The 26,518-nt window shown below is 34.4% G+C and overlaps 5 protein-coding genes across 8 annotated transcripts; 2 read left to right on the top strand and 3 right to left on the bottom strand.

The window, feature by feature from the left end:
• Positions 1-3,872: 3,872 nt before the first annotated feature.
• Positions 3,873-5,460, top strand: LOC130940195 (ribonuclease 3-like protein 1). Of its 4 annotated transcripts, none has more exons than XR_009070239.1 (5): positions 3,873-4,005; positions 4,075-4,340; positions 4,436-4,557; positions 4,715-4,826; positions 5,223-5,460. XR_009070239.1 is itself a non-coding variant. In XM_057868263.1 (4 exons), exons 2-4 carry the CDS (start codon positions 4,458-4,460, stop codon positions 5,380-5,382), a joined length of 372 nt encoding a protein of 123 aa, XP_057724246.1. In that variant the 5' UTR covers positions 4,076-4,340; positions 4,436-4,457; the 3' UTR covers positions 5,383-5,460. The 4 variants fall into 4 exon arrangements, 2 of the variants coding, with proteins under 2 accessions (XP_057724246.1, XP_057724247.1); XR_009070240.1 differs by having other exon boundaries at positions 3,904-4,005; positions 4,087-4,340; XM_057868263.1 differs by lacking the exon at positions 3,873-4,005 and having other exon boundaries at positions 4,076-4,340.
• Positions 5,461-7,441: 1,981 nt separating this feature from the next.
• Positions 7,442-10,224, bottom strand: LOC130941850 (probable receptor-like protein kinase At1g80640). The gene is made up of 10 exons (XM_057870471.1): positions 10,001-10,224; positions 9,687-9,854; positions 9,345-9,586; positions 9,107-9,239; positions 8,932-8,995; positions 8,733-8,829; positions 8,557-8,656; positions 8,003-8,121; positions 7,841-7,930; positions 7,442-7,749 (listed from the first exon to the last, which is right to left on the bottom strand). The coding sequence occupies exons 1-10, from the start codon at positions 10,065-10,067 to the stop codon at positions 7,600-7,602; spliced, it is 1,230 nt and encodes a 409-aa protein (XP_057726454.1). The 5' UTR covers positions 10,068-10,224; the 3' UTR covers positions 7,442-7,599.
• Positions 10,225-12,546: 2,322 nt separating this feature from the next.
• On the bottom strand, positions 12,547-15,730 carry LOC130940160 (uncharacterized). Its single transcript, XM_057868219.1, has 5 exons — positions 14,773-15,730; positions 14,547-14,629; positions 13,515-13,626; positions 13,275-13,327; positions 12,547-12,976 (listed from the first exon to the last, which is right to left on the bottom strand). Exons 1-5 carry the CDS (start codon positions 15,611-15,613, stop codon positions 12,833-12,835), a joined length of 1,233 nt encoding a protein of 410 aa, XP_057724202.1. The 5' UTR covers positions 15,614-15,730; the 3' UTR covers positions 12,547-12,832.
• Positions 15,731-18,340: 2,610 nt separating this feature from the next.
• On the top strand, positions 18,341-22,187 carry LOC130940736 (uncharacterized). Its single transcript, XM_057868968.1, has 5 exons — positions 18,341-18,889; positions 21,003-21,053; positions 21,218-21,280; positions 21,371-21,439; positions 21,561-22,187. Exons 1-5 carry the CDS (start codon positions 18,587-18,589, stop codon positions 21,825-21,827), a joined length of 753 nt encoding a protein of 250 aa, XP_057724951.1. The 5' UTR covers positions 18,341-18,586; the 3' UTR covers positions 21,828-22,187.
• Positions 22,188-25,280: 3,093 nt separating this feature from the next.
• LOC130940142 (ethylene-responsive transcription factor ERF084) lies at positions 25,281-25,832 on the bottom strand. Its single transcript, XM_057868191.1, has one exon. The coding sequence runs from the start codon at positions 25,830-25,832 to the stop codon at positions 25,281-25,283; it is 552 nt and encodes a 183-aa protein (XP_057724174.1).
• Positions 25,833-26,518: the final 686 nt, after the last annotated feature.

The raw sequence follows: 26,518 nt of genomic DNA, 5'->3' as shown, positions 1-26,518 counted from the left end.
ATTTAATTTTATTTGTTTGACTTTATATAATCATCTTTATTTTTGTTATTTTAAGTAGTAATTTTGTTTAATTTATTATTGTTTTGAATCTTTTTGATTATATTTAAATACTATAGTACAAAAATAAAAATATTAGATAAAATACAAATATGAATATAATATAATTTTTAATACTTGAAATTAACATTTAATTTATTTTTTATGAATTATAATAATATTATGTATTTTTAATAATATTATTACAACTAAATGATATTAAAAAATATAAATTATTAAAAGAAAAAAAAATATAAGTAAAACGGATAATATATAAATAAGTATTACAATTAACAAAATAATTTTAAAAATCATATATTTTAATGTTTTAAAAAATTTATCATCTAATAAGCATATTTAGCAAACAAACAAAATATGGCATTAACCAAATTATTTAAATACTTATGAAAAATATTAATAAGAATGTATGGAGAAAAATATGAGAGATATCATATGTTCTAGTGTTTAGAGATCATTTATATATATGTCTATAGTCTGCAGAATTCTGAAGCTGTTACTTGCTATGCAGCCATATATGTGTTTATTGTCTGAGGAACTCTGAAACTGCTACTTGTCACGCAGCCATATATGTCTCTCTGCAGAAGCTGCTACTTACCAAGCAGCCATATATGTGTCTGTAGTCTGCAGAACTTTAAAGCTGCTACTTGCCACGTAGCCATATATGTGTCTATGTGTCTATATAGTCTGCAGAACTCTGAAGTTGCTACTTACCACACAGCCATATATATATCTATAGTTTGTAGAACTTTGAAACTGCTTCCTAATTTTTGGTGTTTTACTGAGGAACGTGGTTGGTCTTTCATGTAACTCATTTTCTCAGCTCTTCATGAAGCTAATGTAGCGAAATTACATTTAGACCTTTACTTGAAAACCACTCTTGTATGAGCAAACTTCTACACAAAACATGCTGTTTGAAAAGTTTTTGATAACCATGGGTTCAACCACCCATTATTTACAAATCAATGCTGCAATCCTCAAACTGAAGGGAAAGGTGTTAGTTTTAAATATAGCACAGTCGGATATTCTAAAATCAAAAAAAGATTGAGCAATTAGCTATTTTAGAGAACTATCAAACAGAATTTATCGGCGAAAGCACAAGAATAAGCAGAACTTCAAGGCTCAAGCTTAGATAATAGTACATTAGATTAGGTTAGGTGTATACTTTTTAAGTTAGATTCCAGAATATCAAACTACATTATCTCTGTTGATACTGCATAGTGTATTTATTGATCAGAATTCAAATCACCTCTTAATTAAACCAAAATCGTTTTCCTACCATGTTGATTAAATAAATGATTGGTAATAAATTAAAGTGCTTCATGTGTTTTTCTATAGATTATACTCTCAACTACATAATCAATGGATTTGGTCAGTTACCATCAAGCTACACCTTATGATGCATATATTTAATTAAATTTATCTACAAAGATTTCATGTAATTAATCTTTATAAGATGATAATATAAAAAATAAGTATTATGAAAACAAAAAGAAAAAAAATCAATCATGAGAAAAATCATAAATTATGATACAAAGAAGAAAACTATGAAGTGGTATAATAAAAAAATTTTAGATGTTCAAAAATAATTGTCAATTTATTGTGATCTCTTTTATTATATTATAAATAGATGGTGAGATGAGTAAATGACCTACCAGCATTTTTTGATTTAAATATGGATTGGAGAACTGTGTAAGACTCAGTTATAGAATGTATAGATATTTTACGCAGTTATACACGTGTCTGTAGTCTGCAGAATTCTGAAGCTGCTACTTGCCACGCATCCATATATGTGTCTGTAGTCTGCAGAACTCTGAAACTGCTTCCTCAGCTCGACCAATTTGCGATCCAAAGTGAAGGTTGTGAAATTTTCTCTTTTTCCCAAATTGGTATGTGCAAATTCTCAACTTCTTAGTTTGCAGGATAATTTGAAGGATTCTAATTTTAGACTAACTGCTAAAGTGGTAAAAATGGATTCCGATAAGAACATCTTAGAACACCTTCCCATGCAAAAGGGCGACACTGTAACTGTGAGAACAACGCGTCATTCCAATCTCCACATGAATAAGGTACACATTCTTTTTTAAGACTTTAAATTTAAAGTAGGTTCTCTCCATTAGATAATGTAATTCTTCCGGCTATGATATAGTAGTACACGTACTCACACACAATATTTTTTGTTATTTTCATTGACTAGATATCTTTTAAAGGTTGTGCATCACAGTCCAAGGTTGGCTCACAAGTTTTTTAGTGCTAGCCCCCATGAGCTGTTGTTTCCTTTCATGTTCCATCATGATTGCTTCCCTTTCTCCTTTGCGCTTTTCGCATTGACACGGATTCCCTATTTAGCACTAGTAATATGTATTCTTCCCACTCCATCACAATAAAGTTAATTAGCACAAATTACTGAGCTCCATGCTTTCGATTATTATTATCTTATAAAGATTAATTACATCAAATCTTTTTAGATAAATTAAATATATACATCATAAGGTGTAGCTTGATAGTAACTGACCAAGTCCCTTAATTATGTAGTTGAGTATAATCCATAGAAAAACACATGAAGCACTTTAATTTATTGCCAATCATTTATTTAATAAACATCGTAGGAAAACGAGTTATTACAACTAGGTTTAGACCGGCGCAACATTCATATACAATTTATAAAATATATAAATTAATTAATTTAAAATCTAATAATAACAAAATTAATGTTGTTTTTTACATAAATTAGAGTTAAAAAAAAAGTATAAAAATATTCAATTTAATTTTATTCGTTTGACTTTATATAATCATCTTTATTTTTGTTATTTTAAGTAATAATTTTGTTTAGTTTATTATTGTTTTGACTATTTTAGATTATATTTAAATACTACAGTACAAAAATAAAATTATTAGATAAAATAAAAATATGAATATAATATAATTTTCAATCCTTGAAATTAATATTTAATTCATTTTTTATGAATTATAATAATATTATGTATTAAACTAAATGATATTAAAAAATATAAATTATTAAAAGAGAAAAAAATAAAATATAAGTAAAACGGATAATATATAACTAATGAATACAATTAACAAAATAATTAAAAAACATCATATATTTTAATGTTTTAAAAAATTTATCATCTAATAAGCATATTTAGCAAACAAACAAAATATGGCCATTAACCAAATTATTTAAATACTTATAAAATATTAATAAGAATGAAAGGGAGAAAAATATGAGAGATATCATATATTCTAATGTTTAGAGACCATCCAATAATACATATGTTTAGTAAACTTAAAAAAACTATAGTTATTGACTAAAATCTTAAAATACTTGTTGAAAACATGCGCAAGAATTAAGTAATAAAATAAGAAGCACAAGATTATATAAAATAAAAATAATAAAAAAATATATAATAAATATTAATTTATATAATAAATATAAAAACTAATACGAAAGAAGATATTAAATTAGATTTTATTATTTAACTTATATTTATTAAAAAATAATATTAATATTAGAGATATAAAATAATATACATAAAAATAAAAAATATAAATATACAAAAATATAAAATATCTAAAAAATAAGTATTATGGAAATAAAAAGAAAAAAAATCAATCAAGAGAAAAATAATAAATTATGATACAAGAAGAAAACTATGAAGTGGTATAATAAAAAAAATTTAAATGTTCAAAAATAATTGTTAATTTATTGTAATCTCTTTTGTTATATTATAAATAGATGGTTAAATAAATAGATGACTTACCAGCATTTTTTTATTTAAATATAGATTGGAGAATCGTGTAAGACTCTATTATAGAATGTATAGGTGCTTACGTGTTTGTAATTTGTAGAACTCTGAAACTGCTACTTGCCACGCGCACCCATATATGTGTCTGTAGTCTGCAGAACTCTGAAGCTGCTTCTTCAACTCGACCGATTTACTATCCAAGGTGAAGGTTGTGAAATTTTTTCTTTTTCCCAAATTGGTATGTGCAAATTCTCAGCTTCTTAGTTTGCAGGTTAATTTGAAGGATTCTGATTTCAGACTAGCTGCTAAAATAGTAAAGATAGGTTCTGACAAGGGCATCTTGAAACACACTCCCTTGCAAAAGGGCGACACCTGTGACTGTGATAAGAACGCGTTCTCCCAGTCTCCACGTACATATGCTTATTACTTACCACGCAGCCATACATGTGTCTGTGGTCTGAAGCTGCTACTTGCCACGCAGCCATATATGTGTCTAGTCTGTAGACTCTGAAGCTGCTTCCTCAGTTGCGATCCAAGGTGAAGGTTAAGAAATTTTCTCTTTTTTTCAAATTGGTATGTGCAAATTCTCAGCTTCTTAGTTTGCAGATTAATTTAAAGGATTCTGATTTCAGATTAGCTGCTAAAGTGGTAAAGATGGATTCTGATAAAGGCATCTTGGAACACACTCCCTTGCAAAAGGGCGACACCTCTGACTGTGAGAAGAACGCGTCCTCCCAATCTCCACATGAACAAGGTACAGATTCTCTTTTAGGACTTTGAATTTGAAGTAGGTTCTCTTCATCTTTGTGTTTATGTGGACTTTTTTTTGGGTTACTCAAAATTGCTAACCTTTGAATTACTAACTCAGTTCATTATTTATTGAATCAAAAATGGAACTGCTGTGGTTCTAGGTATGAATAAAAAACCTGCGAGATCAAATTTGTACGAGATCTGTGCTGCAAACCATTGGAAGCCCCCTCTATTTGAATGTTACAAAAAGGATGGTCCATGCCATCAGTTAATGTAATTCTTCCTGCTATGATAGTACACGTACTCTCATACAATAATTCTGTATTTTAGTGTTTAATGATACTCGCTGGATTTATTACTTTTCATTTTTGTTTACAAGATTTATTCTCTTTCATGTAGTTATCCAGCTGATATGTACATTCAACTTCCAAGCAGTTGTAACAAAATTTGCCTTCATTAGTCTTTGTTGGGCAAGTTGTTTGATGATTGCTTGATCATGCATCATCCAAGATTTTAATAATTCGTGCCTTGTGGCTTTATCATAATATTCTAATATTCAACCTACTCTATTTTATTGCCTCTGTTTGTCAGACACAAATGCAAGGAAATAGAAGTAAGTGCATCATAACAATATTTTTGTTATTTTCATTGACTAGATATCTTTTACAGGTTTACCTTCAAGGTTACTATTGAGATAGAAGATGCATCGAGGAACATTATAGAGTGCTATGGTGCCCCTCAACGAAAAAAGAAAACAGCCGCAGACGATGCAGCTGAGGGAGCTTTGTGGTATCTAAAGAATATAGGCTACGGGATGAAGAACAAATAAAGCAATATATTATTGGATATCATCAACACTCATGGCTTCGCATGCCCCAAAATTTAATTCACTCTTCGGTGATGCTCTCTAGACTCGGTTGCCAAATCTCAGAAGACCATGCTTTCTTAGGAGATCCCCTACAGTCATTTCCTGTCGAATCTTGCATCTTTCTGCTAGTTAGCGTATTGTCACATGATAAACCACCACTCTTGTACTTAACATATGTATTTGAATTTCTTATAGCTGATACAATTTGCGGCTTCTCGCTTTTGTTTCGAGAATCTTGTTTGCATCTAGATTTATTTGAATTATTATTATTCCTGAAGATACAACACATATGGATCATGCCATCATCTTCCTCATCTCTGCTGAACTGTTTATTTCTAGTTTCTCCAACAGAGGAACTGATGCTTATGTCACGAGCTGGAGAAGGAGAGTGCGTAGGAGAAAGCCTTTGAAGTTTTCTTATTGTGTTCATCGGTACCACATAGTACTTCTGGCCAACAACGAGCACTGTGTCTGGTGCAACAATTGCCCATGGTTGCTGGAACACATGTGGATATGCAATGCAGCATCTTGGGTTACGGCTCATAATCTCGGCTGCAGTGACAGGTCTGTCGTGAAGTTCAGTGTGACCGCCAGGATGGACAATCCGAAGAAGCCTAGTCTTTGAATTATTAGCACAATTCCAGCATGAAACTGGCATCGTTTTGCCGTATCTTTGGACCATAGAGCGGGGCAGGGGAGGTGTTTGAGTGGAAACAAGCTGTTATAGTCTTATTGGAAAGATTTAAATAGTATAAAATAGAGAGACACATCAACAAGTTTGATTTTGTCATCAGCAAGTTTATAAGCTTTCCCCTTCTTAGCTGTTTATGATTTCATTCATTGATATTATCATCAGTGATTTCAACCTAAAATTTTATTATATATTTATGTTTCTTGTTTTCATTTTCTAGAATGCATTCCCCTTTTTCCTATACAACAGCCACGAATCATGATGAATCATATGAACTCGAGTTTGGATACTGATGAACCATCTGAACTAAACGTCTCAGTGAAGGCAATGATTTGAAATGTTTTTCATCACCATTTTCAGACAGTATAAAAATATTTGGATTCTCTAAATTTTGAATTTTAATTTATAGGATAAAGTATGATTTTTCACCATTTATTTCATAAGTAAAATAAAAAAAATATGAAAAAAAATATTTAAAAAAAAGAAATCACATTTTACCCTCTCAAATAAAAATCGTAAAAATCCAAAATTCAAAAGATCTAAATTCTATTTTATCATTTCATGAGATCCATTTTAGAAGTCATATAGTAATTCTATATTCTTAGGCTGAGTAAGAAATAGGTTGTAGAGATCAAATTAAATGGGAACCGATTATTCCAAGAACATGAAGCTAAGATAAGGAAGGTTAGGGAAATTGACCATCTTCAATTGACTCCATTTACAAGCATTGAGAGTCGTGAATCTCTAGAAATTTTATAGAATCGTTCTTGTTGTCCTCACCAATCTTAACAAGAATTTATTGTCTCGAGTAAAACTAAATGTTCCAAAAATGCAATCCAAAGTCCTTTATCTACTGTGGTATTTTTTTAAAATGTGAAATAATTTAATTTAGGAAGTACAAATCGGACCGTCCGATTTTTAAGAGGTATAGAAATCTGACCGTTCGATTTGTATACTCTAAATTTTTTTAATTTTTTAAATATAAATCGGAGGGTTCAATTTATGTACCCCAAATTTTTTAAACATGATTTATATACCTCCCATAATTTTAAAAAACACCAAAAATGATAATGTTAAAGTATATCACTCATTCTACTCCCATATCTAAATTTTTTAGCCACATTCTAACATATGATATATATTTTTTGGATAGTGGTGACATATGATATTAACATGTGCGTTTCCTTCCGTTATTAGGCCTATTTGTCATAAAATCAAAATGTCGAACAACAGACATAAACCCTTTAGGTGTTGACATTTATTGCTGTAAAGAGTTCCATAATAACTAACTAATTAACTGTTCAACCAAGAAGATATAAAAGAGGAAACACAGGTTAAAAACATTCAAAGCGCAAATGATGGAAAAAGATGATAACAATTGGATATACTAGTATCACTCTTTAGTCTTTACAGCACAGCGTTAAGATGTGACTGAGTGCACATGACATGTAAGAGTTGAGTTACAAACAAAATTTACAAAGTGGAAGTCACTCTGAGCGGACAGGTTCTATATCTGTGAGAGAGGCACCAACCTTAAGTTGGTTGTGTACCAAAGGGATAAGGGAATGTAGCACATCTGTTATTAGCGGCCTATAACTTGGTTCGGCTTGCACACACAGAACAGCTACTGCTGCAACCTGTACAATGTAAACACCAACTTAAGATTTTGTAGCATTGAGTTCAAGACATCTTTCTGAGTACACTGCTTCTTTTCAATGAATAATGAACCTGATATAAATGTTTCAAATCCATTGTGTCTTTGATAACAGGATCCACAATACTTGGAAGCTTCAATCTGTCGGTTAGCTGAGGCATGGCCTGCGAGTTTCAAAGTTTTACACACCAACTACTGCACATATCTAAGAGGGATTGGTATGAAACAAAACATACCCACGAAACGAGGGATTGATATTGGTCTGATGACATGTTTTCCATCGGTTTTTTTCCAGTCAGAAGTTCTAAAAGGACAACCCCAAAAGCATACACATCGCTCTTATCGGTTAGTTTACCTGAAAAACATAACTTGCAATGTTATATTTCTGTTTTGAAGGAAAAAGATAAGCGCAAAACTATAATAATAGGAAAGATTTTATCGATGTGCCTCCCTTTTTCTCTGTATTTGTAAGAGAATACTTGTAAAAATATAATCATGAAAACAACAAACTTGATCCCACTAAGCATTGTTAGTAACATGAATTAATCAACATTATTAGAATCTACAATTTCAGCTTCTCATAAAGTTTTCTAAGCTCTTTCATCTCTCTCTGCCCTTTTTAACATAACTAGGAGAATACCTAGCAATTTTTGCAATTAATTGCACAGAACTAATATGCTTATAAGTTAGTACAAATAATGCAACCACTTGGATCAAGAAAGAAGCAAACAGTGTAACAAGGACTATAAGCTTTTGTCTGTTAATTATAATAACGAATATTCTTGTGTACCATGTGATATGTACTCAGGTGCCACATATCCCAAAGTTCCCGACATCTTCATGTTCTTGTGTTGCACTCCAGAAGAGATAGCAAGTCCAAAATCTGTGAGCTGAACCGTAAAACTCAGTGTAGGAACATAAATCAGTAATTAACATGTATGATTAAATTATCATGTACTGCCTAACCTTAGCATTAAAATTGGAATCGAGAAGAACATTGGAAGACTTTATATCTCTATGAACCACAGGGGGATTGGAGTGTTCGTGAAGATATTCTAATGCTCTAACAAAGTCAAATATGCATCAGTCATTAATCATTATAGTATATACAAGACAAGAAATACTTTATTAGCAATTTTTGATAGAATAAGCGTGACGAAATCACCTTGCAACATCAACTGCAATTCTTAAACGGAGATACCAAGTTAAAGATGATCCACAATTAGGCCCTAGAATTATTGTTAGTATAAACAAACAATATAAGATGCTTCAGTTCCCAAGTATAGATAATTTTTATGTATTTCTTCTGAATCAAGATGAAAGAAATGAAATTAATGTACCATGCAATTGAGTTTCCAATGATCCATTCTCCATCAATTCATAAACAAGAAATCTTGATTCACCATGAATACAATAGCCCATGAGTTTTATGATATTTTGATGCCGAATCTTGCTCAGCCAACTCACTTCATTCTGCAGTATGATGTAACCATCAAAGGCAAACGAGTGTAGCAAACCTAGATATTAAATATTGATATGGATATCTTCAAATTTTTAATAGTAATAGAGGACCATCACCTCAAATTCTCTATCAGCATCACTATCTGCTTTCTTAACAGCTGCATGGAAATTCTCATCAAGATGAGCTCTGTAAACAATTCTAGAACCACTCTCTGCCATAACATTGCTGTTGCTAAAGCTGTTTGTTGCGGCCTCTAATAATTGAAAGTCAAAAATAGCAACTGAACTCTTCTTATCTGCCATCCTTGAGTAGTTAAGTTTAGCATTGACAGGGTTTAAGGTTTCCCCTTTTTCAGCCTCTACACACTCAACAAATAAATAAAAAGAATGAATCAGAGATCTAACCAAAGGCAAGACCATGATAGGAAGTTTGTCTATAAAGGCAGACGGTAGTAATACCCATGTTTCCTTGGCTTTTACTGCTGGAGCTTGTTAAGCTTCTATGGCGACGAAACCAGAGATACAATACAAGTAGGAAGATTCCAAGGAGAAGCGCAGAACAAACAATTAGTGATATTTGAATCCTCTTATTCAAATTCTGGTGGTGCACCATTCTAACCTTAACTCCTGTTTCAGAAGAAAATACAAGCAGTATATTTTTAATTATTTAAGGTTTCAATTTGAAAACTTTTGTAGTGTTGTGAAACCAATGCAAGCAAGCAGAGAGAGGTAGAAGGAAGCGAAATGAAGGATTTGATTTTATAGGGCAGTACCTGGAGGTTGTGCATTTGCAGAAGTGTGAGCAAGAGCAGCATGAAGAAACAGAACAAGGAGGCTCATTTGCTTTGCTGTGGGAGCAGAATGAGACAAGAGAGGAATAACAATAACTTATCAAGAGAACCTTCTTTCTTTTCTTTTTTGCTCTGTTTCGAATTTTAAAAGGAAGTTGTTTTGGACAAGGGTACTTTCAGGGAAACCGAGAAAGCACTCTTTTAATACGTTTGATGTTTGATGAAAGATGATGATGACGAGGAGAGAGAGAGAGAGGCATGTGGCAGTTAAGTTATGCAAAGGCTCGGAGTAGATCCTCTCCAGTGAAAAAAATTGAATGGTGTGCAATGTTTAATCTAACCATTTATTATTCTTTTTCTTATTTATTTTTGGTCTCATTTATAAAATTAAAAGTGTGAAATCACATTCGATTTTGTCAAGTGTTAAAAAAACTGGAGAGGATCTATTTCCAGGTAAAGAAAGGTGTGTACTGAGCAGTGAGAGTTCAAAGTTCAAACTTGAAAAGGATAGTAATGAGACACAAGGTTTGTGAGATGTGGATAGTGTAGACAGATGCTTAATTGTGGGTCACCAACACACATTAATGCAACCATCTAAGTTCCCCTTTGCCAACCTTTCAAACATAAAGACAGGCCTCAACCTCTTTACTCTTTTCTTTACCTATTTACAAATCATAAACTTGGTCCCCTTTTCTCTTAAGTCTTAATTAATGCATGCTTAATTGCAATATAAGCAAAGAGTGGTGGTAGATTGTGTTTACTTCCTCGCTCTCTAGTCTACTGTTGCTATCACTATTAGTATTTTCATTACCTATTAATATTATATGAATCTTGAAAACACTAATTGTTGCAATGTCAGCTGTAAGTTTCGCAAAAAAAAAAATCCAGCTAAACAAGAAAGTTACTAGAAACTAGAAAGCAAGGCCATAAATCTAGTCATGGAATGCATATTGTATCCTCGCTTTTGTAAACAAATTTGCGAGACGTGTGAGAAATTCACAAATGTCACGTGAACTTTCTAAACAAGGTTGGGGGGAGGAGTAGACCGAGCAAGCTATTTGCAATTGGCAATGTTGTTCATAATTCATGTTTTACCTAAGTCCTTTTTTTTTTGTTTACCCAAACGGTATCCCCCAACCCGATAGGTTAAGGACTAATCCGTCGCGAATCTGAGCTCCATTTAAGAGTCTGCCGCTGGCCAATGGGTTGCTGCATGCACAAGACCGGGTTCGAACTCCCGACACTTGCTTAAGCGGACGAGTGAGCTGACCACTCGACCAACTCAAGTTGGTTTAAGTCCTTTTGTTGGGTGGGATACTGGGTAGAAGAAGGGGCCTAGGCCCAATTCCTTTTGGTAACATGCTTGTTACAAAGGGATGCTATTTGGGCTTGCTATTGAGTAGTGCCAAAATGCAAGTTTATCTTCGGGAAGAAGAGTATGGTTATTGTTTTGGGGTAGTGAGTAGTGAGTGCAATGCATGCAAGAATAGCAGGGGGAAGGCACATACAACTAGGCACCTCTTCCATTTAATTCAACTCTACCCCCTGAAAGCTCTTATCTCTTTGTATTTACTGCATGCACTACTAGTCTGCACCTCAACCCACTCAACTCCGGGGAGAAATGAAAGCCAATCACCTAACGCTGCTCTTAACACTTGTTCTTACTCTTGCAGAATCCAGAGGAAGAATAGGAAAATACTGCGACCCATTTTACCTATTCTTGTATGAAACCTGCGCTCGATGGCCTTTCCCTACCTATCCCTCACCACAAAACCCATTCGATCAAACACCTTTCCCAAGGCCACCACTGGTTCCATCACCACCTTTGATAATTCCCCCACCAATGCCACCCATAGATCCATTCCCATGGCTGTCCCCACCTGACATGTTTCTTCCACCTCTGGAAGATCCGTTCGCATCATATTCACCACCACACATCCTGTTGCCGCCGCCGATGCCTCCAGAACTGCCCGGTAATTCACACGAGCCACTTCCAATTCCATTGGTGAAGCCGCCCGTAACAACGAGCTTTCAAGAACCATGACCAACCATTTAAAAACTCACTCGTCCATCTTTTTCTGTTCGATTTAGGAGCTACTGACTGAAAATGAGAAAATCCTGTAATTGACATATATCTCATTAGCTAGATTTTCTCTATGTTTTTTACTTTCCAAGTTTCTGTCCAAATAATAAACAAAGTATCTTAAAGTTTTGAAAATAGATTTTTCTCCATTTGTCTGCATCTATTTATTTATTCATATCATATATCATTTTTAAATTTATACCATATAATATAATTAATTTAATTCTCTGCAGAGCGCTCGAGTCTTAATCTAGTATCCTTTAAGTGGAAAAAAAAAATCCATTCCCGTCTATTTTTTATACTTATATAGGATGTCCTGTCTATTATTACTATTATTAAAATTTTGGTAACCTAAACTATGCCAAATTTAATATGTTGTAGACCCTCAACCATATGCCAACTTTCAAACATTGCCGACTCAACGTAAATAGGGAACGCGATGTGATTATCATGTTGCAAAATTGGGTTCATCATGTAAAGAAAACTGTAGCAGAATCTTATTGATGAGTTCCAAAACTGACTTTCTGTTTTCCATCATAAACCTAAGGACATAGGGATATTCTAGGAAGGAGCCAAACAATACAATTGGGTCTTCTTTTCCTTCCTTTTCCTTCATTGTTTCAATAGTAAACAGAGGAAACTAAAACAACCCACAGAAGAGTTAAAAATAATATATGGATCTGAACTAATATCATTCTTATCTTAAAAGTTAAAACAGAAAAGAGATTTCTTTAGTACTTAATATCTGGATTATCACGTAGACCTAGCTTGGAAATAACAAAACAATACGAATCCCAGTCGGTGCTTCTAAGGTATTTCAGTAATCTTTTTCTCCTCTGAACCATTGCTAGCAGACCTTTACGAGAATGCTTATCCTGAAAACATCATTGGGAACAAATCGAATCACACTCACCCTCTAAATCATAGTCAATAACACATACTGAAACGATTGAACAGGGAAATAACTCAAAATTCTATGGGGAAACAATCATAATCTAAGTGTAAAGAAGAACACAGTATATTTCCTCCGTTTCAAAAGATCAAATGGAGTCGCGAACTAATATTGTTAACTATTTAGAAAGTAAATTAACAACAGCAGTATGCACGCAATTTCTGCATACGTTATCTTCAATACTAGAATCAAGGAAATTCACATACAAAAACGGAACTGACCTTCTTGTGTAGAACTGCTGATAGATGCTTAATCTTCGTTGTGAGTTGTGCAACTGCAAGAAGGAAAAAGAGGAAGAGCATTAGTTCCCAATCCAATGTAAAATGTACATTCAAAACTATCACTTCAACTTTCACCAAGACCTATATTGAAGTAAAAAGGCAAGCTCACTATTCTAGTTATCTTCCCTCTGGATCCTCTTCATAGTAAATTGCATAAATAAGTCAAATAATTTTCTTTACCTTGAACACGAGCAGATCCACAATCAGACTCTGACAATTTAAACTCCTCTCTAACCTTTGCTAGCTCAATTTTCAACTTTTCTGCTGAGGACATATTATCTGGATGGAAGTACTGAAATAAACGTAATGAGAAAATCAGTTAACTGAAACAACAAAGTTAATTTTATGGAAGAGAAATTTTAAAGCAACATGACAAGAACATCAATAGCTCTTTAAAAGAACCTGCAATTTCAATGATATGGCACACCAATGATCCTAGAAGTGCTTCACATGATATTATGACACGAATTACTTCATCGAAAAGTTAGGCAATAAAATCAGATTCAATATACTAATGCCTGTGCATCTTAGTTCAAAATAGAATCAGCAGAACCCAAGATTTTTACAATATAAATAAAACAAGGAATGATAAATAAACAATAGGGATTGACATTTGAGAAGCAGAGGCTATAATCAAAGATACAATGAATAAAATGAGGGAAAGACAGAAGCCTATAATTGTTCAGGAAATTAAACATGGAGGTTATCTCTTTCAAGAAGGCCAAAATGCAGCAGGACCGAATGCAACATTAACTCCAGAACCAGTGACAATGTCTCTGAAGGGTTATGTTGGCTATTTTGAATTAATTAACCAAAAACAAATGCAGAGCGAATCCAACATTGCTCCCATTTCCTTGTAGATTTGGTCATTACTAAGCATACATGATAAAAATTTAAAATTAAAAAAAAATTATCTTGCACAGATGTCACGAGAAATTTGAAACTTGATCAGACTAAATGACAAATATCAACAAGGATCATCATATGGCAAATGATACATTTGACATGGGCATAAGCAATAATGCAACATGAGCACGATCATTTTCATTAGTGCAGGACCCATTCGACAAACAGCAATGGTAATATGCAATGTTGCAATTTGGAACAGAGACATGAAAACTCGCATCACCAATATTGAAGTAGAGACAGCACGGTAAACCATAGATAGGACAGAACACAGAACCAATATAAATAAACAAATATAATACTGACCCTTTCAACAAGGTTCTCTTTAGGAGGATCCATCATGAAGCTTGGTCTCCCGCCCAAATGACCCAGCATATCAAACCTCTGCTCTGGAAAGTTTATAGAATTAGGTAAATCTTTTGGTATAAATCATAAAACGGAGGAAAACAAATTCGATTGGGTTCATGATCAGGATCAGAGTAACAAGGAAGAAATGAAGATATAACATCAAAGAGGAAGAAAAGATGAATACGCTTTTCTTTACTAGCTTGCTCCAGAACAATCAAGCTCTCTTGCAATGGTTGGATGCCGACACCAATGAGAGTGGAGCGAGATTCCATCTCCTCCAGCTTCCTCAGTTTCACCAATCTTTCATTCAACTCCGCAATAGAGAACCCCTCTCTCCCCCAACCTTCCGCCCTCAACGCCCTCAATTTCTCTCCCAACTCTGGAAAGCTGTACATCTTCACAAACCCCGTCACCGGGGGACCAGAGCCCTTCTTCTCGTTCATTTCCTTCAAGAAAAACGTCGGCAACTCCCCGCTCCCGCCTATCAAAGAGCCGCTTGAGGCGGAATCAGAAGGACCCGATTTCATGGTGCTTCTAAACGCCGACAACGGCATCGGATCGCCGCCCTGCTTGTTCGGATTAGATTTAATCTTCTGCACGCTCTCGCGGAGCGCGTCAAAGGAGATCTTTCCCCCAATGCCGGGCGCCGATTCGCCGGACTTTTCCGAGACTTTTCTGTTGTAGATCTCCTGAAAGGAGATTTGCCCCGACGAGGAGGGCTCGCCAGCGCCGGGTGGAGGGGGTAACGTCCGGCGGCGGAACTCCGAGAGGTTTTTGCGGATGTCATCGAGGGAGTTGACTTTGGAAGCGGCGGATGACGGGGTTTGCGGGTAGGGGTTCGCGAAGGGTGAAGTAGTGGGGCGGGTTCTCTTGAGCTTGTCCTTGACGTCGCTGAAATAAGAAGACATGGGAGACTTGGGAGTTGAGTCGCCGTTACCGCCGTCGGAGCTGGAAGTGGAGAAGCGGTGGGTGAGAGTGAGAGGGTTCCATTTGAGTCTGGTTCTGAGTGTGAGGGAGAGAGCCATCGTCTCAGGACACACCTATTCGAGTGAAGCACCTCACTTCAGTTAGTTCGTTAGGGTTTTTCAGCTCACCCTAACCTAACCCATTGCTGAAAAATTAAAACATTCATCACAACCCAATAATTCTCAATCAACTTTAACTTAACCCTTTTTCAGAAATTTTTTTATATTAATACACCTTTAATATATTGATTCTATTAAAGTTTTAAATTTATTTTTTATCTCTTTAATAAAAAAATTAAAAATTAATTTTATATATGTTTACAAAAAATTAATTATTATTATTATAAAATATATATTAAAAATAAATTAAATATCATATATATTTATACACAAACATATGAAGATTAATTTGATAACTTTTTTTTTTCACATGACGTTTTTGTTTGCTGATAAGTTATACAAGTGCTCATTATTTTAGTAATATTAGCAAATTTCACAGGCTTTCCCTCGTATGATTGTTATAGAAATGCAGTTTCTTTAAAAGATAAATGAGTAACACCAAATTTAAGAATCAATTGCTTCACTTGCACTTCTAAACCCAAACTCATTTATAAACAGAACAAGAACTTGCAGTCAATAACTTTAAAATTAAGTGATATCAAAATCGTGCATTACAAATGGCGGGCAGTTCAATACTTTAGCTGGACTTGCATTACTTTATCTTGTAACTCTTCTTCATCTATTGGTTTTTTTTAGTTTACGTATGTACCAACTAACAACACTATCATGTTTTATTGAAACAAAAAAGAAAAGGATTGAATGACTTCTCAAAGTTGAAACAAACAATGGTAGATGCCGAGAGGGATGGGTAATTAAGTTCCGTTGCAAAAATTAACTGCTTACATTCTCGAGTCTTATGAGCCATAGAGGTATGGGTCACACTTAGTAGTCAGTACGAAGTACCATCAGAGATGATAGGACGCCAGAGAATTGTCCTATACACTCCTTTAACGCCAAAAAAAAGGCCAGAAAGTTTTAATAAAGAAAAGGGTTAACGGAGTCCCAATCTATCTATAGCCGCAACTCCTGCCCACTACTACAGATAACCTAAGTTCACTTCGTCATCTGATTAGTCCACACGATGCTTTTAGTTACATGTTCTTCGAGTGTGCAGAGATTATTATTTCTAACAACACAATTCATGACCACAGAAAAGCAGAGAGAAATGGAAGAGCATGATTTGTGTGGTAGTATTAAATATTAATGGTGGTATGATATGAATGAACAGTCGATTATATCATAGAGATAAGTAAATAGTACTATGCAATTGTCATTTGCTTCCAATGCAAACAAAAGTGGTTAAATACCCGGTGGGGATGGTAATGTGAAAATTAAATAAAAGCGTAGTTGCTAGTGGGGGATGAGGAAGCTATGATTTTTGTTGCAATGTATTAATTTGTAATAAATCGTGCGCCTGATGCTGAATGGGAAATAGGAATATATAATGAATAACTAATAATACAATTACAAATATATATTTGTATAGAAATAATATTTAAACATTATTCAATAATTTAATATATTTTTTATTAAATTATTCAAAATACTCTACAATCAAGTAAAATATCCACTACAATCTATCTTTCTCTTTTTTCTTATCTTTTTCTTCCAATATCATGATCATCACTATTTTTTTTCTCCTCTTTCTTTTTTCATTTGATTTTTTCTTAGTTAAATATTACATTATTAGTTTAACAATAATATAAACACATTATTTAGTTGTAAATGACACATAATTTTTTTATGAATGACATGAAAATTTTTAGTAAATGACACCAATATATAAATGACACATCAAATTGTTACAAACGATATATAAATGATTAAATCTTTTATATATTAGTTTAAACCATTAATTCGTTAATACCGAAATATATCATTTAGTTAGAAATGACACGCACATTTTTTTTAAAATGACACAATAAACCTTTAAAGAATTACAAATCCAAAATTTTAACTCACGCAACTAACAAAATACATTTAAATATGTTTTAGAATAACAAAATATATCAATTTATTGTAAACAATATATAAATGACTAAACCTTTTATTTATGAATTCAATAGCATCCAATTAGTTTAATAATAATAAAAAGTACATTATTTAGTTAGAAATAACAGAGTTAAGAAATTTATATGTCACGATAAAAAAAATTTTGGAGTCAAAATTAAGAAATTTTATATATTATAGTTAAAAAATTTTGGTGTTATTTTTTTAATAAATTTTACATAATTTAAAACTTTTCCTCTTCTTTCACATTTTCATAATTTTTATTTCACTTTTTTTAATAAAAACATGTTAAAATTAAATAACTTCTTATATTACGTATAAACAATTTTAATACTATTTTCTAATAAATTCTTATAATTCAAAACTCTTTATGTGTGATTCATGTGTTTGTTATGGGAGTTGTTTTTATTAAATTTAAGCAAATTTAATTAAATTTAATTGATTAAAATTTTAGATGTGTAATAGTATGGTAAATTATTTGTGTATAACAAATTATTTAATAAATAATAAAAAATAAAAACTCACCTATAATTATTTAGCATCTAAGTCTTAAGCAAAGAAAAAAAAAGTAGTGGTTGAGGTTTGACACGTGTGCTAGAAGGTGGGACCAGAGAGGCGAGAGAAAATAGGGACGATCTACAGAATACAACATCTGTAAGGATAGACAATTACAAAGAGAAAGAAGAGTAAGAGGACATTTTGGGGTTTTCCTTTCATAAAAAAGATCATCCGTGTCTCTCCCCACACACACACTCCCTTGCTCATGTAAGAAGCACCGAGAGATGAGAGACCGAGGGAGGCACATCATTTCTCTTTAAACCTTCCAAAATCCACACCTCCTTTTTCCTTTATTTTATTTTATATATATTTAACATTCCAACGACACCCACCATCCCCATATCTCCCATAACACACACCACCTCTTGTCTCTTCCAATCAACCCTCTTCCACGCTCCACAAGACATGTGCCATGATAACTGGGTTAAGATCGCCATGGCCGACGATTCTCTCGTCGTCGACCTCCTTCTCCGACTCCACCAAGCCCAACATCCGCCGCCACCTCCCTCTCTTAACCTGCAGTGGAGCGTGCGTCAGCGCCGTTCCAAGTGCGTTCCCCGCCACAATAAAGCGGAGACAACTAGAGCCAGTCCTACCACCCCTCTCTCCTGGAGCGCCACCACCTCAGCAAGCGGAGGAGGCGCCACTCTAGATAGCTACGAGGAGTCCAGCCGCCCAACCAAACACCTGCATACCTCGAGATCTAAGGTTCCACGCTTCATCTCTCTCTTCCTTTTTGTTAGTTTGAGTTCAGCCGTATTCCTTGTTATGTTTTTAATTCTGTGGGTATGCTGTGTGCATGAGGTGCTCGCTAAACGCAGTGCATAAGTTGAAGGGAAGGGAAGGGAACTGACTTTGTCTCTGTTTCTTTTAAAAGTTTTCTTATTCTTTTACTATGTTGGCATCCAATTAAGTGTCACTCGCACTTTATATTTTTTTTGAATCATGGATGGACGAAAATGCCATTCACCACTCATCAGGCTCAGCTCAGCCTTTGGTCCGATCGCGCCTCTTTGCCTTTTTTTTTTTTTTTTTCAAATCAAACCATTGTCGGAGCTGCCTTTATTCGCCTTATCATCTTCTCAACACAGATTTGAACCGGTGCCTCCCTACTCTCGCAGGACACGCCGTGTTATCATCTTCTTTACCTTTATTCCTCTCTCTCTCTTTCTTTCGTCAGGAAAGTTCAACCTATTACCCTTTTGTAACTGTTAATGTATTTTATATTTTATTTCTTAATTTTGGAAAGGAAAGGAGAGACTTTGATTCAACGCAAGGAGTCAGAGGCTTGAACGGCTCTTGTAATCTTATTCACGTTTTTTCCTCGCCGCTCTTCATCTCAAATTACGCAAATGACCTTCCTTCTCGAGGGCAATTTCGTCTCTCGGGGATATGTTCTGGCCGTGTCCGGAGAAGGTTAAAAAATAAAAAAGGTTTGTGGGATTGTGAAGTGTAAACTGGGATGTTATTGTTGCAGTGTGGCATTCGTGGTTTGATAGGGAGGTGGATAAATATTAAATGTATGAGGGGTATTTATGTAATATGAGGAGAGCAGCAGCACCACAACTACAAGTGCATTTTTGGTGGCGTGTTTTCGTGGGAAAGGCAAAATAGCTCTTGCGACTGCTGCTTGTTTTGTAGTGGTTGTGCACTTTGGAATGCTCTTGTGTATTATTAGGTTTGGAGCACTCATGTGGTGTCACCTCCCCTACTGTAGCTTTACCTGCGGCCGCACCTTCTCTACTTCATTTAGGGGTCTGCGTCGTCGTTTCACATACGAGAAACGTTTGTTAAGGTATCTGCATCACAGCAATTAAAAATATTATTAGTATTATGCATGGGCAAAAGTCAAAAGTAGCAAGTCCTTATTTTTTTTGATTGGGAACTGTTATCCTACGAAGAAAGGAAAAACATGGTGGTATATTAGTCTTTTTATGCTTGGTGGGGTAAGGTCCAAAAGGGGAGAATCTTTGGTTTTTTGGGATCGAGACGAATATGTGGTTAACAAAATGAAATTATGACTTATCTTTTCTCTTCTCTCTCTAAATAAATGGGAAAAAGAATAAGATAAAGGAAGGTGGGGGAAAATAGTAACTTGGCAAACCATTCCAAAAGGAGGAGTAAGTTAAATTGGAGGAGAGGAGATAGGGATTTTGGTAGCTGAGAAACGAAGAGCGAGGGGAAGGGGGGGGGGGGGGGGGGGGGGACCATAGTGTCACTGCCACCAACTAAGCTGGCTGGTTAGTTATTGGCGTTTATTAGTCACCGCTCACCGCTGTCCATGGAATCCATCCTTTCATTTTTTATTATTATTATAATGGATTATGGATATGCAATTATGCATTACGCCAATACCTTCATTTATTTTTTGTGTGTAGAGGCAGATTGTGAGCTCACATACTTTTCTTACACACCAAACCATCAATATATAACACAATACACACGCTCTCTCTCGATCTCAATGTCTGGGGACTCTGGAGGGTGTCATTGACATTTTCATTCAATACCTCACACCCAGTCTCTGTCGCAGTCTGCCACTTTGCACTTCACAGAATGAGAGAAACAAATATGGCACGCTTACCCTCACTACTCCACCCTTTTTCGCTTCACTTTAACGCCATCTTTTCTATCTCCTTCCACTCCCCTTATTATTTATTATGATAATAAAAATCATCAATGTCCATTGCACAACTGCGCCCTCCTATCCTACCTAAATCCTAAACATTGGTCCGCTGCCTCACTTCACTCCATTTTTTTTTCCTTTTCTGAGAATATGATAAAATGTTTCAAGACCCTAAATTCGGTATTTTATATATTGCAGGTTGCAAATCCAATCGAAACAGCTCTTACCAAAAAGTCACGAAGAAAAAAGGTAAATGTTGATACATACATATTTTACATGTTTTCATTGCGAATGTCGAAAGCAAAGTGCTATTGATTTCTATGTAAAATTGAGTTTGTTTGGGCCTGGCTCCAACCCAATAGAATAATGAGCTAGTTTACATTTTGACTTAGAATTTGTTGATTTATTTGCAGACTTTAGCTGAACTAAAAGAGGAGGAGACTTTGTTGCTCAAAGAAAGGAGAAGCTTGAAAAATGTACGATTCAGGCGCATCCTGTTTTTTTTTTTTTTTTTTTTTATCACATATTTGGTTTGTTTATAAACGATTATTTCGATATTTGAACAGGAACTTGCATCGTTGCGTCTCACACTTGAGAAACATAGAGCCACAAATGAAAGCTTAAAGAGATTAAAGGTGACCTTCCCATGTTGTTCTGAATCACTTTGTCATCCATATTTGAAATCTTACAACATTTTTTAATGAGGACAAATGCAGCTAGATACATGTTAATTATGCACTTGACATTTTGTAACAGCTTGATTTGGAGTCGCAACGGAACTCTGAACCAACTAAAATCTGCGAGGAGTTTAAGAAAGGTGTGGTTGACCTACCTCAGTGCCATCCATCAACTTCTCTGTCCCCCAAAACTGTTACACATAAGGTTATTGATGGCCATTCATATGTTTGTCCACTAAATTCTTGTTCCAAATCACAAGAGATGAGTAAAAAAGAATCTACCTTGGTGCTCCCTGATCTAAATTTGCCTGTGGATGTGGATTTGAGCTCCAATTGCATGGACTGAATCAGCTAATAAGAATAATATATGTACTATGATGCAGCCTAACAATTTAGGTTTGTGCTAATGTAATTGTTCTAGATGCTGAAGAGTAAACCATTCATCTTCATTGGTCAACATTCACGTGGAAATTGTTTCCCAGGGTAGCTTAGAAATCCTAACAGATAAGGCTTAGTATTTCACTATTTTCATATTTTTTTCGTTCCATTGTTTTCTACAGTGTCCAAAAACACCCTGTATTCCTTCTCTTCATTTTTATAGAAAATATTTACTGATAAATGTAATTACGTGTTCTATAGATGATTCAATAACTTTGGTTAAAGGTTGTCCGTAACTGTATGATTTGGTTGTATCTTGGGTCTTACAAACATGGTTTTTTTTTCTTTTTTTTTTTTATATCAGATGAGATGGTATACTAATGTTATCCATCAAAAGCATTTAGCATGTCTTTTTTTTTTTTTTTTTGACAGAAAGCATGTCTTTGACTGTGACTCCTATATATGTATGACCTTTGTTTTCGGCCGTAAGTAGTAACATGTCCTCTCTATGGACCTTGTACGACTATTTGCAACTTGGACATCTATTGGGCTCAAGCTCTCTGCCCAACCCTTCATACAAAAAAGAATATTACTTGTAGGCTATGTTTGGTTGGAAGGAAAAAAAATTGAGAGGAAGAAAATAAAAAGAAAAGAAAAAAAATTGAGTGAATTTTTATTTTTCTTAAATGTGTTTGGACGAAAGGAAAATAAGGAAAGAAATGTTATAAAAGATAATTTTATCTTTATATTATAAATTATATTAAAAAAAATAAAAAGGTAATATTAAAAGTAGAGAGAGAATTAATTTTTTCTCCATTTTCTTTTAATTGTTGGAGAAAAAAAATTAGTGGGTCTCACCAATATTTTTCCATTCATTTTCCTTTCTCTTCTATTTTTCTTCTCAACCAAACAAGAAAACATAACTATTTTCTTTTCAATTTCTTTCCCTCATTTTTTTTTCCTTCCATTTTCACCTAGGGCTGTAAGTGAGCCGAGTTGAGCCGAGCTAGACCAAAGTCAAGCTCGGCTCACCAAAATTGAGCTTGGCTCACGGCTCAACTCATTAACAATTGAGCCTATTTCTTAAGTTCAAGCTCGACTCACCGAGAGCTCATGAGCTGGCTCAAATAATAGAAACATAAATACAAAATCTATAATTTTATATCAATAAATTATAACTTATATATTTTAAAAAATATTAAAAAAATAATTTTATATATTGTTTACCTATCAATAAATATAAATTTTTTATTTATATCCTACATCAAAATTATATGTAATAAATAAATATAAAATTTTAAATAATTAAGATCATTAGTATATATAATTATATATTACTATTACATATGTATATATATAATATTAAAAATATAGACTAAATACATATATATATATATATATATATATATATATATATATATATATATATATAATCGAACCAGCTCACGAGCTAATGAGCTGAGCTTATCCAAGCTCAAGTTCGGCTCATTTAATTTATGAGCTCAATTCCAAACTCAAACTTGGTTCACTAGCTCACAAACTTAGCTTATCGAGCTATTAACGAGCCGAACTCGAACTGGCTCATAAGCTGACTTGACCCACTTCCAACCCTATTTTCACCACAAACAAACACACCCGTAGTGCTTTTTATGATATATCTTTTGTTACCCTTTCTTAAAATAATCAACTCCCATTATTCAAAACGCTTTATTATTTCAAATTTTCAATAGAAATAAATAAAGAGAATTAAATACTATTTAATATTAAATAACTATATTCTTTAGTAATCATCATTTACTAAATGTTGTTTGGAAAAGTATAGGTAACTAATAATATTCTTGAACAATGTGCGAACAATGTAAATTAATAAGGTTAAAAGAGTAAATTTAATAAGTAACATTAAATTAGGGTGTAATGTACTTATATTTAATTAGTGATTGTTCATGTTGTTCAAGATAATCATTGTTACTTTAGCACTCCCCATGTTGTTTATTATGTACCATTTAAATAAACAAAATTTAGTTCTCGATGAACATCAATCAACTAGTAAATATGAAGAAACAACGCATGCATTTTCTATATTTCTATATATTTTCCTTAGTGTTTTCTGTAGTCTTCGTCAAGCATCGTGCTACATGGAAGATGTAAGAGTGCATTGCTTTCGTCACTATACTTGAACAAATGCATCATTGTATGTACGCTGATGTGAAGAGAAGGAAGGAAGAAAGGATACACTGGAACATTATTTTCTTTGTGGTAATATGGGTGTTGTGGTGGTGCTTACGGGCCTGAATGAAGTTCTTTTCTGGAATGCAAAGGTATGTTTTGATGATTTATTAAACAATTGCATGTTTAATATACAATTATGGAAGACAGAAAATATATATAAACAAGGTGTTTAGATGGGAAAGAGACAAAAATGAATTTGGATTCTCTAAAGTTTGAATTTCACTTTAGCGAATAAAGTGTGATCTCTTACTATTTATTTTATAGGTAGGACCAATAATAAATATGAGAGAGAAACTATTTAAGGGTAGAAGATCACACTTTACCCTCTAAAGTACAAATTTAAAATTTAGAAGATCCAAATTCAACAAAATATATTTGAGTCATGATGAGGCTGTTGGTGTTAGTTGTTTCGATTCTGAGTCCTTTACTGCTGCTGATGGCTTGCCGAAACATGTAACAAGGTGTGAGGAACTTATGCTAACAATTTCTCCAACTCCAAGCAAGGGAATATAGGACTAAAGATGTAAAACGCACATATGAACATAAAGTACTGCCAAAGATTCAATGCTGTCATTATCCTAGGATCTTCCCTTTCCAAGTCCTTATGTGTGTTAAGATATAACAAGATTCGCAGAATCTTGGGCCATCATTTTCCCTTGTGTAAAAAATAATTTCTGAAGTCTGTTGAGTCACAATGATATTAATACTCGATTAGACATCAATACAACTTTTGGAATTAGACGACACCCACAAGTAGCTAGATTCATCTTAGATTAGTTAATGAAAATGTGCATTATAAAATTGATGAAAATAAGCCTCTCGGAATATATTTAGACATATAAATATATATATTAGATTTACATGCAAAGGGAGTAGACAAATACATATAGATATAGTGATAGCTAGGGCCTAGGGTCAGCATTCATCAAGCTCACTTAAACTATGGCGGATTCCCGGCTCCGTATTCACTATTGCTGTCTCTTTCTCTCTGCACTCAACCATGATGCATTTTCTGCTAAATAGCAATACCAATTACTATTCATTCAACATACATGGATTACATATTCTATTGTGTTCATCCCAATTGCATGCATGCACTGCTCTATCTAAGAATAATACTAATACTGATTCTAATACTAACCTACACAACCATATATATCATCATCAGCACCAATGCTCCCATTCTCACTCCTCACAGTCTCACACCAAGCTTTAGCTCAAGCGCATCAGGCACCCCAGAACTGAACAATTGTGCAACCGAGGTAACCACCGAACACTTCCTGTCGCCACCGCGCGCCCCTTTCCTCTTGCGGATTCCGCCACTGCTCGACGACGATGACGACGACACCGAAACCGGCAACACCGACGGTATCTCGAAGTTGGTTCGAGCCTTGGACCCTCTCAGGCGCCTAGCCGCCGCATCGTAGGCACGCGCCGCCTCCTCCGCGGTGTCGAAGGTGCCAAGCCAGTGGCGGCACCTCCCAATACGGTCGCGTATCTCGGCCGACCACCTTCCCCAGGGCCTCTTCCTGACCCCTCTGTACCTCTTGGTGACCGGACCATTCTCCGTCTTGTTATGTTCCATCATTTTGTGGTGGGTTGGGTTACTATCATTTTTTGTCCCAAACAGGACGTGTTCTCCAACAATAGCAGCGATTCCTTCGAGTGTTTTTTCATGATTTCTGGTTTGTGGAGGGTTTTGAGGTTCAGACGAGAAGAAGCGGGTTATGCTTTGCGGATCCATGTTAACATGGAGTAGCCATTGGGGTGATTCCGATGGTGCTGGTTTGGGAAGGAAAGTGGCCATGCCTGATGCCTTGTGATTTTCTCACAAGTCACAAACATTATTTATACAAGAGTTTGATGGAGTAAAATATTGTATATTTATTGGTGTGATTTCATTAATATTATTAATGGAGATATGTGAAGATATTGGCGTCAAGTACAGTTGGACAAGACCGTAATCCCTCATACTTACACGCTTGTCTTTCCTTTGAGACTACTTGAGATGAGAGGGATCAGGGCTTCAATCTCATTGCCTTTTTACCTACATCATTCAATCCCTACCTACGTATTCATTCGTATAAAAATACTACCCACCTAGCTACTATATAGTATGTATATGACACTGCCCGTAATCAAGGGTGACTCAAGTACCGAGACACCATTGATGAGATGAGATCACATACTTCGTCGTCATGGATAAGATTGTTTCCTTTGACTACCATTTTCTTTTCCTTTCATCTTCACATACGATACAATCAATGGCTCAATTTTATGGATATGAAAGGCTTAGGTGTGCTATTCCCATATGTGGAGTTATGATGTACAAGATAAAAATGTAAGACAGATTTTTCTGAGCCAAAAATAGAACAATTTGGACCATGCGAGTTCTTTAAAAATAAAATTTGTTTAGACTCTCTGTTTTAC

Source organism: Arachis stenosperma, chromosome 7, assembly GCF_014773155.1.
Source record: "Arachis stenosperma cultivar V10309 chromosome 7, arast.V10309.gnm1.PFL2, whole genome shotgun sequence".
Lineage (NCBI taxonomy): Eukaryota > Viridiplantae > Streptophyta > Magnoliopsida > Fabales > Fabaceae > Arachis > Arachis stenosperma.
Note: the sequence above shows the minus strand (reverse complement) of the source record. Positions and strands in the feature narration are given on the sequence as shown.